Source organism: Oryza glaberrima, chromosome 10, assembly GCF_000147395.1.
Source record: "Oryza glaberrima chromosome 10, OglaRS2, whole genome shotgun sequence".
In the NCBI taxonomy this organism is placed as follows: Eukaryota; Viridiplantae; Streptophyta; class Magnoliopsida; order Poales; family Poaceae; genus Oryza; species Oryza glaberrima.
Window position 1 is genome coordinate 16,155,721 of NC_068335.1, and position 15,778 is coordinate 16,171,498.

The 15,778-nt window shown below is 38.1% G+C and overlaps 2 protein-coding genes across 2 annotated transcripts; both read right to left on the minus strand.

Annotated features, from left to right (window-relative positions):
* Nucleotides 1-7,461: 7,461 nt before the first annotated feature.
* Nucleotides 7,462-8,204, minus strand: LOC127752845 (putative glycine-rich cell wall structural protein 1). Its single transcript, XM_052278279.1, has one exon. The coding sequence runs from the start codon at nucleotides 8,176-8,178 to the stop codon at nucleotides 7,603-7,605; it is 576 nt and encodes a 191-aa protein (XP_052134239.1). The 5' UTR covers nucleotides 8,179-8,204; the 3' UTR covers nucleotides 7,462-7,602.
* A 5,190-nt stretch (nucleotides 8,205-13,394) lies between these two features.
* Nucleotides 13,395-14,136, minus strand: LOC127753176 (glycine-rich cell wall structural protein 2-like). The gene has a single exon (XM_052278642.1). The coding sequence runs from the start codon at nucleotides 14,114-14,116 to the stop codon at nucleotides 13,538-13,540; it is 579 nt and encodes a 192-aa protein (XP_052134602.1). The 5' UTR covers nucleotides 14,117-14,136; the 3' UTR covers nucleotides 13,395-13,537.
* Nucleotides 14,137-15,778: the final 1,642 nt, after the last annotated feature.

Consider the following 15,778-nt stretch of genomic DNA (forward strand, 5'->3'; position numbering starts at 1 on the left):
TGAGTGTGGGAGGAGATGAGTGGTAATGAAAGGGTTGTACGTGTATTTATAGTGCTAGAAGGCTGAGCACAGGCCACAATTAATAGTTATTTAACTTAATAGCACCCAGTTGGCAACCTCCTTAGGGATGCTTAGTAAACTGCACAAGTGGAGAGTGCATTTACTTAAAGATGAATCATGCAATGGAAGTAACAAAGAGATATATATTGAACACATTTTGTCAATCTAATAATATGTCAGGGTATATGTACGTGTTTGTTCACAGGGATGAGGATGTGCACGTGTATATGACTTTCTTTTGAAAAAAAAAAGAGTTAGTGCCTAGAGTTTAGATAATACATATATCCTACTTAATTACTAGTGTATTACCAGCTACAAATACACATTATGGTATCACACATTCTGTGTTAAGATATGTGGCATACTACTAGAAACTTGACACGCGTGCTCGTATTTACGGCTAATTATTGTTTTAGTGATAGGCGAAGTATCCACCTATATCGAGGTGTATGTGATAACTTCATTAGTCTCAAGATATACCAGCCTAGTCTTTCGAAGGTGCTCATAGCAATACGGTGTACGTCTGTTGCATCCATGGGGATGAGTGTGTACGTGTTGTGGAAGTCCGTGGACGTTTGTATTGTGTTTCTATTTAGAAAAAGAAACTTGCTTTCACAATGTAAGTCATTCTAATATTTTCCACATTCATATTGATGTTAATGAATCTAGATAGATATATATGTCTAGATTTATTAACATCAATATAAATGTGGGAAATGCTAAAATGACTTACATTGTGAAACGGAGGGAGTAGTTAGCATTGATCTTACTTTCTTGATTGCCATATGAAAAAATTCTGTCAAAATATATAGAACTTCATCATTATGAGATAAAAGGTGTAAACTGCATGCACAAGTCTTCAGCTAGCATATTAGCTAACTAAGTTATTGATTTATAATTTTAATTTTTAATACAAATCCTTAGCACATAGTTCAAATAGTTGTAATTTATTTCACATTTGCAGACCACTGAAGCACATTAATTAAGTCCATCATGTCGCAAGTGTCGTCGAAGCGAACATCTCCTTTTAGTTTATGTCTTAAATATAACTTCCTCCGATCATGAGTATATAATATTTCGAACAAGAATATTTTATTTTAAAATAAATAAAAAGATCAAATACTTTTTATGATATTTATGATATATGGTATGTAGTATTTTGCAAGGCAATATTTTATACATTTCTTATATGAACAAACATTTGAGAAGTTTTTAATGATAAATATTAAAACTTTTGACTATCTTACGGTAAATCTTAAATATTTTATGATCGGGTTTGTCTAGAAAATATCTCTTAATTATCAAACAGATAGTGTACGCCCTGCCCAACAATCAAAATCGGCCAAAATACACCCCATAGACAATACAAACTGGTTTTGATAGTTGTTTTCATCATTTCAGCATCACAATACATATATTTCAATTATAACTATTTTTTCAGATGGCTAGAGGTTATGCCTTATATATTGATACAGAAGTGTATAAATATACACATTATATTATTGGTTTTTTCATTAATATACAATTAAAGGGTTTATTCGATCAAAGGGGTTAGCTCCAGGAGGCAAATATCGTCCGCTAACGCCCAGGACCTCGTCTCCTCTTTGATCTTATATATGCATGATCTGTGCTGGTTTAATGCAGGCAAAAAAAGAAAAAGGTTATATGATACTCTTAAATTACAGCTACTATTTACATCTCTATATAACTAACTAGGTTTCACGCAGGTAAACAAAATACTATTTAGATTCAGAATTACTTAAAACCAGATTTGTGTTGTCTATACCCTATAATTAAAGGGTGTATACTATGGACTCTCCCTAGCTCTAGCAGCTGAGGCATAGTACAGTACAAGTTAATTACTAGCTTTACACAAATTAACACAAAGCACTCTATTGAAGAATATAATCCTGCTGGTATCGTAGTTGACATTGTAGAGGCGACCTCGAAAAACTCTCTCAGCCCATGACATTTTAAGCCTTTGACATGTACATTCAAATTAAGGTGGCAACTCGAGCACACATATTATAAGATATAATCATACAGGTGCCCGATGCACACGCGGAGAGATTAGCGAGATATAGCTGACATTGATCATTTTAATACTACATCACAATCACAGCATATAGTTTACCATGCAGAATGCCACACCATCATTCTGTCAGATGATCAACCTGATCAGCCACCGGTAGTGATACTCACACTCCACTGACTGCATGTACAGGAACCGTATATATCCAGCAAAACATAATTAACCTGCAATAATTATAGATCGAGTACGAACTAAATCAAACCGTACAAGATTGATTAACCTAAAAAATGTATATAATCATGTGAATGTAGTACGAACTAGTCAAGAACTTACGGCGCGCGAGCCGATCGAGCTGCTTCAAGTTGGCCTTGATCCTGCGTGATTATAATTCTTTCAGTGGTCGATCGATCGATTCTTCTAAACTGAAGATTTGCTTGCTTCTCATCGCGATCGTCTTGGAATTATCACCGACTGGTATGGCGATTGCTCGCTGTTTTAATTAGATTCTGAAGCTCGCGATGGCGAGCGAAGTAAACTGCGGCAGCGGCGGCGACCACGCGCGCCGACAGGATCGAGACCCGGCTAGCACATTTACAACTCGATCAGGTTTTTTGATATGTATAATATCCTTGCAAACCATGAGGAGAGAAATTTTGACTTCATATTTGAGACCATGTGTTTCAAAGTCTTTGAGGTGTCCAAGAATGAACGATTATTGAAGGTAAGTGGTTGCGTTGATATTGACAAAGTTATATATATTGCTTTCTGGGTGTGGTCGGTTTGGATCGGGCTTATGGTGAATAGGGTTTCGTCAGTATAGGACCAAGGTGACGTCAGTCAGACCAGAGGTGTTGTGGTGGTCGGACCGACAGGCCCGACGGTTCGACCGACAGACTCCAGGAGGGAATTGATTTCAAGTTGTTTTTCGTGAATATTTGCGATTGCTTAATGCTTACGACTTCTCGATGGTCTATACGTATGTGATACTATTGTGTACTAATAATGTGAGTCAAGTTGGCAAGAACTTGTAGTCGGATATGGTTTCTTTGGTTGTTTATGTGCATGTGTTGCTTGAGCCCTCTAAGAGTATCGCTGGTGAGGGATCAGAGGACTAGAATTGGGAGAAGTTGAGGTTTTAGATGGCCAAAGAGATCATATGGGATACTAAGGTTAGAAAATAATGCATGAGAAGATGAAGGTTTTCATACGTCATATAAGGGAATTTGTGTGCATGTGGGAAGCGGAGTTAAATTTATATTGGAGTCCAAGTTTTAAAAGGTTAGAATTTGCAGTTGTAAATGAATGTTGTTTAGGAGAAAAAAGTTTGCTTGAGGTTTTATTTCTAGTTCGTGAGTTAAGAGAAAAGTGCTTTAGATGCACCTTGTAAACACATCTTGATGCAATAAGTTGATCTACTTCTCAAAGTTACATTAAAACATGTTTTTATGTATTTCAAGGGTCGGCATGGAATGCTCAGATGGACCGGCGAGGCGGACAGGCCGGCAGCGGCAATGGGGACGGAGTGATGGACTAGATATTGGACGATGCTGTGACTTGGTCGGATATATGGACCACTCACTTCATGCTGGATGGATTAATAGCTAACTTTCGGACAGACCGGCGCATACATGATGGTCGGTTCAAGCTTAATTTGGTCAAAGATATCTATTAATTCGAAAAAGATTTGGCTTTTGGTGATTCTATCATTCACCTTTATCTGATAGGTTAGATTCTTATATACGATCCTACAGAGAGGTGGGGCAAACTTTTCTATGTTATTTTAGTTTCCCCTAGTTCCTAAGGCTGCTCGATCGCTTCATCGTCATCTTCTTCAGCAACAGGGCCGGCTCGAGCTCATAAGGTGAGACTCTTTCCTTCCACTGCATGACAATGCCTATGGCCGCCGCAATGCTGTCCAACCCAACCCATGGGAGGTCGCCATGACCTTAGTATCACTTCGGTTGGCCTCGGCGGATAAGCCGCAGAAAAATAAAATAAAAAAATAATTTAATTGTAGAATTTTATATTTAGTTTTAACCTTTAGTGGTTCAAAAGCCATGACTAGAAAAATTGAAAAAAAATACCTAAGATAATTTAAAATTAAGTTCAAATTTTAAATGTTGATTGTGGCTTAATTATAAGCCAAGAAGCACATGATGAGGTTACCTGTTAGCCAAATCGGAGGTCTGTAGGTACTTTTGGAGTTGTTTCAAACACTATTTTAAAAGTTGATCGAAATGCCGCTATAAAGACAGATGATATATGTAAATATCTTCTTACTAACACTATAATATACTCCCCCATCTCATAGTAATAAGTTTATTTCTGGCACCTCCCATTTATCCCAAGATAAATTTATCTTTAAATAATCATCGCATTGGGGTTTTTGAAATTAAGGAATAATTGCATTGGCAGTAGATAAAGTGGGAATTGCATTGGGAGTTGATAAAGTAGGGGTATTTTAGTCTTTTTTTTATTTTATTGATATGTGTGAAATGGTTGAAAAATAAATTTATTTTAGGAGAAGAGAGTATATAAATCTCTTACTTCCTCTGAGAGATATACTAAAGAAAAAACTCGTTAGACGAGGGCATAACTTGTTGGTGAGCAAACGTGCCACAACATATACCAGAGAGAATGGATGGGAAAGCCATTTGTTATGTCGGAGCTTATCTTGGGCTAGCTAACAGTCTTAGGCTTTTCAAGACTGTGTTTTGTGTAAGGTTTTATATATGTAGCTATAGTTGACGTTATTTTCCGATATAGGTATTTGAGAAGTTTGATCATTAAATATCATAGTTGACTATTCGAAACACCGGTTCCTGGCTTATACCAGACTAAGAGTATTACCAACAATACCCTTATTCTATCCTTAATCCTTTTTTTTTTTTGGGGGGATTTTGGTAAAAAAAAACGTGCCTCCAACAGATATCCTATATTGATCCTAATTTTTTAGAAACCCCATCCTTCGCTCTCTCTTCATTTAAGGTAAAGCGACCCCGCACCTGCCGACCCCAATCTCTCTTTCCTGCGAGGTTTTTCTCTTTGTGCGTAGGGAGGGGAGATCATGCAAGTGGAGGAGCAATCTTTTTTTACGTGGGGTCGATGGAAAAAAATATTTTGGCTGGTAGTTTAATAGAAGAATACACTTTTACTTTTTTGGAATTAAATTTAAGTTTTCTCTTGGAGAGAGGAGTTTTTCCACTTCCTATTTTCAATTTAGAAAACCCAGTAAATAATTTTGTGGTTGGATTATACACATTATGTTGGTGATGCTCTAACCCAGCAACACGTAATTCCCACAAATTAGAGCCATACAGGTGAACAACGAGTTTTCAGCTGAATGTTGTAACTACAACCATAGAACACGTAAATATTTGAATAAGTTTAGAAATTAAGGTAGTCCACATACAATTACTCAGACATAACTATACAAGTCAATCGGAGTATACCGATGGAAGCTCTGGCTGACTGCAAACACGCAAAGACCATTTATACTACTGGGTTAGCTTGTGTTAGCCTACTTGAGGCATTGTTCGATTAACTAGGAAGAACTGCGCGGGCATCTTATTTAAAATATCTTTTTTTTTGTTGTTATTATGATTTTTTATGACTTTGTCTCTCGGTGAAAAAATTTATGAATTTATGGTTGAAAAAAATAGGTACATGAAAAAAAATAGTTATCTCCTAGGTCGACCTGCCCGCCCTGCTCTCTCTATCTCCCTTCCTTTCCGGTGGCTACGTCCTATCTACTCCCTCCGTCTCAAATATAATAACCTAGAATTCCTTTCCAGTGGCTATGTCCTATCTACTTCCTCCGTCTCAAATATAATAACCTACGATTGAATGAGATGTTTCCTATTATAATGTATCATGACAGGGAGTCTATCCAGATGCGTTGTACTATGAAACATCATATTCAATCCTAGATTCTTATATTTTAGGACAAAAGGAGAAAGTATTTCCCTTAATTAATGGATCGGGCGTTAGCTATTGGGCTGGTGCCGCAGACCTCTTATTGCAAGGATGACTCGTCCAAATTGCCGCAGACCTCTTATTGTAGAGGACGGGAGGATGGAGCCACCAAAATTGTGTGTTGCAAATGGATTGAAAGGTGTTGCTGGTGAGGTGTACATATATGTATGCAAGCCGGTGTATATATATGTAGTCTTGCCTCATGAAACTAAGCAAGCTTGCTTTGAGATAGATTTGAAATATTGCCTTGTGTACACAATTATGGAACAAATCTTCGTTTATTCATGACAAATCCATGCGCTGCACAAGATTCTTGCATATGTGATTAGATTTTGCTTTGACATTAATTTCGAATCTCTTACCTCCCATACACAATTATATATGGAACTAATCTTCGTTAGTTCACATTATGAAAATAACACATGCACTGCACGTGCGGGCCCTAGGGGATTCTCAACTCTTTTGTTGTGCCACGTGGCGACTTAAGAGAGCGTTTTGAGGAAACCACGTGGCAGCTTGCATTGAGAGCGTTTGTAGGAAGTTTAATAGACTTTTAGTATATAATAATAGATTTCCGTGAGAGAGGGGTTGAAGGAGAATGAGGGGATTAATTGTACTCTCTAATAGATGCAAAGTTATTTTCCTCCGAGTTGCCCATAATTCTCTTGTGGGTTGGATTAACCACAGTTAGACAAACGATTTTTCAGCGGAAGGCCATAGTTTTCATAGATAGACTGTATTTAATTTTGGTCGTGATTGCCCGCATACATAGTTATTGTTTACTTCTTCCGTTTTATATTATAAAACTTTCTAGCATTGCCCACATTCATATATATGTTAATAAATCTAGACATATATATATATATTACATATATATACGAATGTAGGCAATGCTAGAAAGTATTATAATATGAAACAGAGGAAGTACTCCCTCCTTCCCTAAATGTTTGACGCCGTTGACTTTTTTAAACATGTTTGACCATTCGTCTTATTCAAAAACTTTTGTGAAATGTGTAAAACTATATGTATACATAAAATATATTTAACAATAAATCAAATGATAGGAAAAGAATTTATAATTACTTAAATTTTTTGAATAAGATGAACGGTCAAACATTTTTTAAAAAATCAACGGCGTCAAATATTTTAGAATGGAGGGAGTATATAGTTGTGTAGGGAGGAGTCCGATGGCCGGCCACCTGTGAAGATCAATTTTTGCAGGCGGATCTCTTAAGCCGTCCGACTATAAAAAGTCCATTTTTTACATATGATGAGTGATGAATGTTCCCGAATAACTTCCCTTTCATCCTCATCATCATATAACTATCCAATCGAACGACATGAACATCTCAACATATTTGCATAAATGTCATGGTAAGTCGCATGCTACCAAATTTTACTGAATCAATGAAGCCCTTTATTTCTTGTTGCACAACACATGAAACAAGTACAAATAAATGAGAACAAATTCTACTTCATAGACATGGTACGAAACATAGTGGGCTCCATTTTTAAAATTTCCTTTACGAAGGAAATTAAGGGCTGGCGTCACCAGATCCAACTCCAACTCCTCCACCACCGCCACTGCCACCATATTGGCCTTGACCATTACCGCCACCATTGCCACCAGCATTTGCATTTGCATATGGTCCATAGTAGTAGTTATTAGCAGTGCTAGAGCCATAGCCCGTACCACTGCCGGACCCATGACCATTGGATGGCCAGTAACCACCGGCTTGTCCGGCACCACCACCAACACCAGCACCGCTAGCACTGGATGACCCACCATAACCATAGTATCCATTTTGTGAAGTTTGGCTTGAGCCTGAGCCCGTGCCGTATCCGCTACCAGATCCTGATCCACCGTATTGGCTGTAACCACCACCTCCGCCGCCACCTCCACCACTTGCATGAGCACCATAAGAGTTACTGCTACCAGACCCAGCCCCGACTCCTTTCCCAGCTCCCCCTCCGTTCACATATCCTCCTCCCTCTCCACCTCCTGTACCTGAACCTTGGGAACTGGAGTATCTTTCTACTCTTGCAGCACTGGCTAGTCCAATGCTCAAGAGGACAACAAACCCAAGAGCTGCAAGCTTGGTGCCTGCCATTGCTAGCAAACTCTATGAACTATGAGGGCAGGAGGAGATGATTTTTGGGTGAAGGAGTACATGGGTATTTATAGTGCTTGAGGCCATATGTACAACTAGCTTTTTAACACCATCCACGTTAGTTTTTTCGTAATTGACATCTTAGTTATGGATCAAGTTGAGGCTTAAATTAAGAACGGTAGCAAGGACAAAGCTCATTTACTACCAGAAATAATTTAACCAACGGACTGATATTCTAAATTATCCTCTTGTGTAGAGTTTATATGAAATATATATATCCTAACTAAATTACATATCTAAATAATTGCAAGCATTTGTATTATATTATTTACTATGCGCTAATCTATCACAAAAAAATGAGTTGATAGAAAATGGAACTCAAAATATATAGTTCTAGCTTCTATATGTGCAGTAAACAAACTCCCAAATTAAATTAAGTTCTCAACCAATGTTATATATACCAAAATATATAGTTATATGTTTGAATCAAGAGAGCTCCCAGTATATCTCAAAATTTTGTTCTTTCACGGCTCCGGGTGAGAATTCAAACACCTACCCCTCCCTCCCAAAAAAAATACAATCCTACCTATAAACCTGAACATGCATGTGTCCAGATTCGTAGCTAGAGTTTACTTTTTTTTTTTTGAGAGAGAGAGAGTAGTATAACTGAGTTAAGCTAGTCATGAGCATGTTAAGATCGAGATCGCCTACGAGAGTGAAGAGTTTAATTAACTCTTAGTGTGTCAGTGTGGCTTGCGCAAAGCAGCACAAGCATCTGCTACTATTACAGATGAATATTGTTAAGAGACGACGACTTCGAGGCTCTCGATCCCATCGCTTTTGCAGCTCTGACTTTGAAACATTCAAACGCAGTTTGTAAGTGACAGACTAACAAATTAACCCGACCACGCACAGGATACAAGAAACAACACACAGCCGATGAATATGCATATGGCTGCTGCTGCATGATCTGCCCGAGGAGATTATATTGGGACGAGCGAGACGCGCTGACATAATCGTTTTACTAATAATGTTCATGGATTGCGATATATATAGATATTTGTATAGAATGTACATTGGTACCACTAGGTAAAAGAAACGGAAATTGCAGATCGATGGTCTGGAAGCAAACTAAAGAAATCGCTGTAGTACTTTGCAACAATATCACTATAGCCAGTAGATCAGTCCTAATTAGCTGTGAAAAATCAGTAATATTGCTTCAAATCTCTATCAACCCAGTATTAATGATTACTGAAACTGTATGCATTCTGAACAATCAGAAATGTCAGCAAAACATCCAAGTATGCCCTGTGTTACAGTACAGTACTACAAATATCAACATAGTACCGGATGAAACATATATATCCTAGTACGTACTATAAGTCTTATGATATATACCTCTCTGTTCGAAACGAAAGTCTAATCCTACATACGAATTTGGACATATACGTGTCCAAATTCGTAGCTAGAGTTTGCCTTCTTTTTTTTTTTGACAGAGTAGTATGTCTCAACTGGTACTAGCGTGATATATTTTGAGATGGAGGAGTATATTAATAGTACTAGTAGTAGACACCATGCTTCTTTCAAATCTCGAAACTTCCACAATGCAAGATAATCTTGTACTATTATGCTGGTAAGTACTTCCTCTATTTCATAATGTAAGTCATTCTAGCATTTTCCACATTCGTATTGATGTTAATGAATCTATATATATATATATATATATATATATATATATATATATATATATATATATATAGATTCATTAACATCAATACGAATGTGGAAAATGCTAGAATGACTTACGCTGTGAAACGAAGGTAGAAGTAAGCAGTTGATCGATTAGCACATACATAATGTGTGTCTGCATGTGAGAAGTCAAGATCCAACTAAGAACCACAGGATCTATTTAGCTCCAGTAGTTTGCTATATGGCCAGCTCTGCCCATTACCTCTAACATGTCCGTTCGATGTGCTTCATTACATCTGTATATATCCATTCAAAATTAACATGCCCTAGATCGATCGTCTTGAGAATTGAGATTAATAACATGATACATTGGTGAATTAAGAGGAAAACAACTTGATCATACGTACATCAGTTTATACCATTTTCTACGGTATGTGATTAAGCTTGTTTGCTGTTATATATAATCAATTCATGTGATTAAGCTCGATGGCATTACTGAAGTGCTTAGCCTAATCTCCATAGTGTAAGTACGTTTTCTCCTAATATCTACATGGCAACCGAGCTAAACACTTGCTAGGCAGATTACAAGGTGGCTCAGAAAATTAATGAGTTTGCATGAAACTTTTCTAATACACCCCAGGAAATGCTAGCTTCATCCTTTGTGCTAGCTAGGCTTTAATTTTGGGGCTTCATGTTTAATTTGCGTAGTTCTATGCAATGGCTTATCAAGATGGACTTAACTACATCAGTTTGACAATTACCATCGATCTGCAGGTTCTAACAAACGAGTTGCCCTCATGCGGTAAATTAAATCCTTAGCATAGCTCAAAGAGTTGCAATTAGTTTAGTTCACATCTAGAAACCTCTCGAGCACTTAGCAAAACTTGCTTAAGTCCATATGAGCATCGGTTTGAAGCTATAATTTGGACATGTTCGATAGTTTATCTCATAATCCCTCCTAAAATTTAAGCATTTCTGATTTCTGGCAGAGATTATGAGATGAACTATCGATAGTTTCTCATAATTTACGTTGTTTGAAGCTATACCTTGTTCGTAACACTGCCATTATGTACATCTCTCTTAATCCCTCCGAGAGATATAGGGCATGTTCACTTTGATGAAAAAAAAACTTACCAAATTTTTGCCAAAATTTTGGCATAGTTACCAAAATTTTGGCAAATTTGCCAAAATTTTAGTAGAATTTCTTATATAGTTACCAAAATTTGGTAGCAAACTAAATGTAGCCACTTTTTTTGGCAACTTTACCAAAATTTGGTAAGGTTGAAAATGGCATCAAAGTGAACAGGCCCATATATTGAAGAAAACTAGTGACATTAAGACACAATCGTGCTGGCGGGTATATGTCGATTGGAGCTCACGTTGGGCTTAGCTAAATAGCCTTGGGTAATTTTCATCCATGTGAGACTTGACCATCAACTGCGGACTTGGTTAAGTGGGATGGAAAAAGTCCAATGTAACTCCCTCGAATATAGGTTGAATCTAATTCGTATCCATCAACCGCAAAAAGATATAGCAATTCCTCTAAGTATCAAAACCGTGTAAAACAACTTCCTCAATTGTTTAAGAGTGGTTTACATTGACATAACGCCGAGATGGCATGGTTGACCTGATCTTCATCTGACATAGCAGTTATGTGGCACTAAAAACAAAAACAAAAAATAGAAGCAACAATGGGACCCATATGTCATTGAGACTTGCGAAGTATTATATTTCAAAAGGAAATACTCCCTCTGTCCAATATTATAAGGGATAACGGCCCTTTGTGTTGTCCCTAATTATAGGGGATTTTGCTTATCCCAATGAGCTAGGTACAGCAGCGATCAACTCATCTGACAAGCTCATGGTTATTCGTAGTAGTGCTGTTTAATTTTGGGCAGCATGTTTAAAATTTGAGTTTCAAATTGTGAGTCTGTAAGTGGCGCAAACAATGCAGATGTGGTGGAAAATATGCTCTGACAAAAACTCATGTCAGATTTTCTAAGTTCATTCCCAACCTGCCAAAGCAACACTTTATTCTCTAAATAGTACATTTTGCAGTTCGTTGAATGTTCCAATGTGTACTTCTATATGTCCATTGATCCACTTTTATTCTCTAATTAGTGCTACATAGGGAATAACCCTTATAATCTTGGACGGAGGGAGTAAAAACCACATAGGACCCACATGACCCACATGCCAGTATCTCCCCTTCTTCCCCATCCCCCCCCCCTTCTCTCTCTCTCTCCTCTGCTCCGTAGCCTCTTTCTTGCCGATGTCGCCGTTCTTCTTCCATGCCGGTGGCGACCACCTACGCCTCACCAATGCCGACCTCTCGCACGCGGCAAACGAAAGGCAACATTAAATTGCATACGAGCTGGTAATATAGCTGCCAGAACTATATAACTCTGGCATTATATATATGCAGGCGAACAAGCGATACTCAAATTATACAATAGAGATATGATTTGGGGCAACATTTAATTAAGGGCTTCCGTTGACATAACAGGATTGGGTTTTCTTTCATACCAGAAAAGACTAAAACTTGATTCCATTGTAATGCGCAACAGGGCTAGCTGCAAAACCTGCTAAATTAACGCTAGCTCCATTGCAAGTACTCGCAATGCAATCAATCGGGGGTGGTCATGGAGCAATCAATCGCGCGGGAGCAGAATTGATAATGCAAGAACCATGGAGGGATCCAAAGAGGCTCACATGTGAACTTGTTTCATCAGCTGAAGCCTATTCTACATTTTCAGGTTTTCTACCTCCTTTGCTTCTGGACAATGTGGAATCATAGACTTGATGTTGTCTTCAGAGGACAAGTCCCCTTGATTGCTTCATGTCTACAACACTATGTGTGTGAGGCTGCTATGTGGGCTGAAAACATCAAGACTAAAGATCGCCATGTAATTTCTATTTGGAAAGAAATCTTCTCTTCCCCTAGAAACTCTAAACTCGATGTAACAAACCTTACACTCTTCCTTTCAATGAAATGACAAATTCAGGTGAGGAAGCCCCCCCTCCCCCCCCCCCCCCCCCCCCCCGCCTTGTTGATTTAGTAAAAAAAATCGAGGGTCAAAGAGAAAACTGGAGAGTGGAAGCTGACATACACAGATTCTATTTTATTTTCGCATGTCCCTTACATGTAGGTCCTATAGCTACTTATTTGGTTTTTGTTTCTGATATGATTGCCACATAGGTGTAGATGCCAAAGCATCACGTGTGAAATAAATCAATATGCCATGTCAGCAAAAAAAAAACCACCCTTAAAACAGATGAGGGAGTCATTTTGCAAGGTTTTAATACTTAGAGCAGTCGATATTACCCGGTTTTACGGTTAAGGGATGTGAATTAGATCTGGCCCATATTTTATTTGAACGAGTTAAGCTTATTCTAGCCCACTTAAATAGTCCACGTTCATGGGCTAGACCGATTTCATCCATATCACCATAGAATTACTGAGTGACATGACACTCTTAACATAGTAGCGAGATCTCGATATTGGTTAGTTACGCGCTACTGAATTTTGCTGAATCAATGAAGCCCTTTATTTATTGTTGCATAATACATTGAACAAGTACAAATAAATGAGAACAAATTGTACATCGTAGACATGACAACAAACAAAGGTGTGTTGGGCTCATTTCTAGAATTTCCTTTACGAAGGAAATTAAGGGTTGGCGTCACCGTATCCCGATCCAACACCTGCGCCAACGCCACGGCCACCATATTGGCCTTGACCGTTACCACCACCATTGCCACCAGCATTAGCATTTGCGTATGGTCCTCCATAGTAATTATTATCAGCGTAGCTAGAGCCAGAACCCGTACCACTACCAGACCCCTGACCATTGGATGGCCAGTAACCACCAGCTTGTCCAGCGCCGCCACCAGCACCAGCACCGCCAGCACTGGATGACCCGCCATAACTATAATATCTATTTTGAGAGGTCTGGCTAGAGCCTGAGCCCGTGCCATATCCGCTACCAGATCCCGATCCACCGTATTGGCTGTAACCGCCACCACCACCTCCGCCTCCGCCACTTGCATGAGCACCATAACGGTTACTGCTACCAGACCCGGCCCCAATTCCTTCCCCCGCTCCCCCACCATTCACATATCCTCCTCCCTGTCCACTTCCTGTGCCGGAACCTTGGGAACTAGAATATCTTTCTACTCTTGCAGCACTGGCTAGTCCAATGCTTAAAAGAACAACGAACCCAAGAGCTGCAAGCTTAGTGCATGCCATTGTTAGCTAACTCTATGAGCTATGAGTGCAGGAAATGATGAGTGTTGGGTGAAGGACTGCAGGGGTATTTATAGTGCTTGAGGCCATACGCAATACTAGTTTCTTAACAGCATCCACGTTAGTCTTTTAGTTGGCATCTTCATTAATTAGCTAGGGATCAAGTTGAGGCCTAAAGAACTGTAGCAATGACACAAAGCTCATGTACTTCACAGAAATAATTTAATGAACGAACTCACATTCTAATTTTTCTCTTGTGTTTAGAGTTTACATGGCACAGTATATCCTAAGTAGTATTGTTTGACCGATAAAATAAACAGCCTAGATTTATTACATATATGTATATCTAAATAGTTGCAAGCATGTGTATTACTTATTATGTGCTAATCTACCATCAAACAATGAGTTGATACAAAATGGAACTGAAAGTATATGATCTAAACAAAGTCCCAAAGTTCAAATTAAGTTCTAAACCAATGTTGTATTGTCTTTAAATCAAGAGCGCTACTCGCTCCCTGATAGCTCAAAATTTTGTTCTTTCACTGTTCTTGGCCAGTGAGAATTCACAACACTGAGTTTAACTAATCATAATCATATTAAGGTCTGGATAGTCCAGGAGAGAAGAGTTGCATACTCTATCTTAAAATATAAGACGTAACTACCATTGATATTGATATAGATATCAAGAAAAAATTATTATTTATGTTTTGTTTGGATCACCTCAATAAATATGTACAATGCATGCAACAATACAAGAGATGTTAAGCGAGAAGCACCGGTAGTTGGATATTGTAGACTGGTGGGTGCTCGACTCCACCTACTAGATTTTAAACCCTGAGGCCATGAATATTACCCACAGGTAAGTGGGCTAGGTCGTGGATATTCCGCTGGTTTCGTGGGTGTATGGTGTGGTATCGTGTGTAGTGGTGTTTGTGTGTTTCCATGTAATATCTATATATATATAAGAGATATTAAATGCGGAAGATTTAGAAACAAATTTAGAAAAAAAGAGATATGTTAATTATTTACATGTATATGTACGCATATTATATTATGAAACATAGTTGTCTTATTTTAAGATGAGTATGGAGTAATTAACTCTTAGTTGCACTTCTGACTATTGCAAAGTAGCACTAGCAGTACTAATGATGAATGAAGTATAATATAGTTACAGCTAGAAGAATTGACATCACAGAGACGACTACTTCGAGGCTCTCACATGGAAATTGACTTTGACACATTCAAACAAACTTGTACTGAGTGACAAACTGACTTACTGACAGCTGATCGACCAGTCGACCACGCACAGAATACAAGAAAGAATGGTTGGCTGCGATCTGGATGCGGAGATTGGGATGAGCGAGAGGCGCTGACATAATCATTTTAGTAATGTTCCCTTTGTTTTAAAAAATATATACTACTTCCTCTAACAAAAAAATGTATGATATCATTGAACTTTTACATAACAGTTTGAAAATTCGTTTTATTCAAAAATTTAGTATAAATACATAGAAGTATAAGGGAGAGTTTGAGGAGAGGGGGATTGAGAAGATTGAGAACATACGCAAAACGAGATGAGCCATTAGCGCATGATTAATTGAGTATTAACTATTTTAAATTTCAAAAATGGATTAATATGATTTTTTAAAGCAACTTTTCTATAGA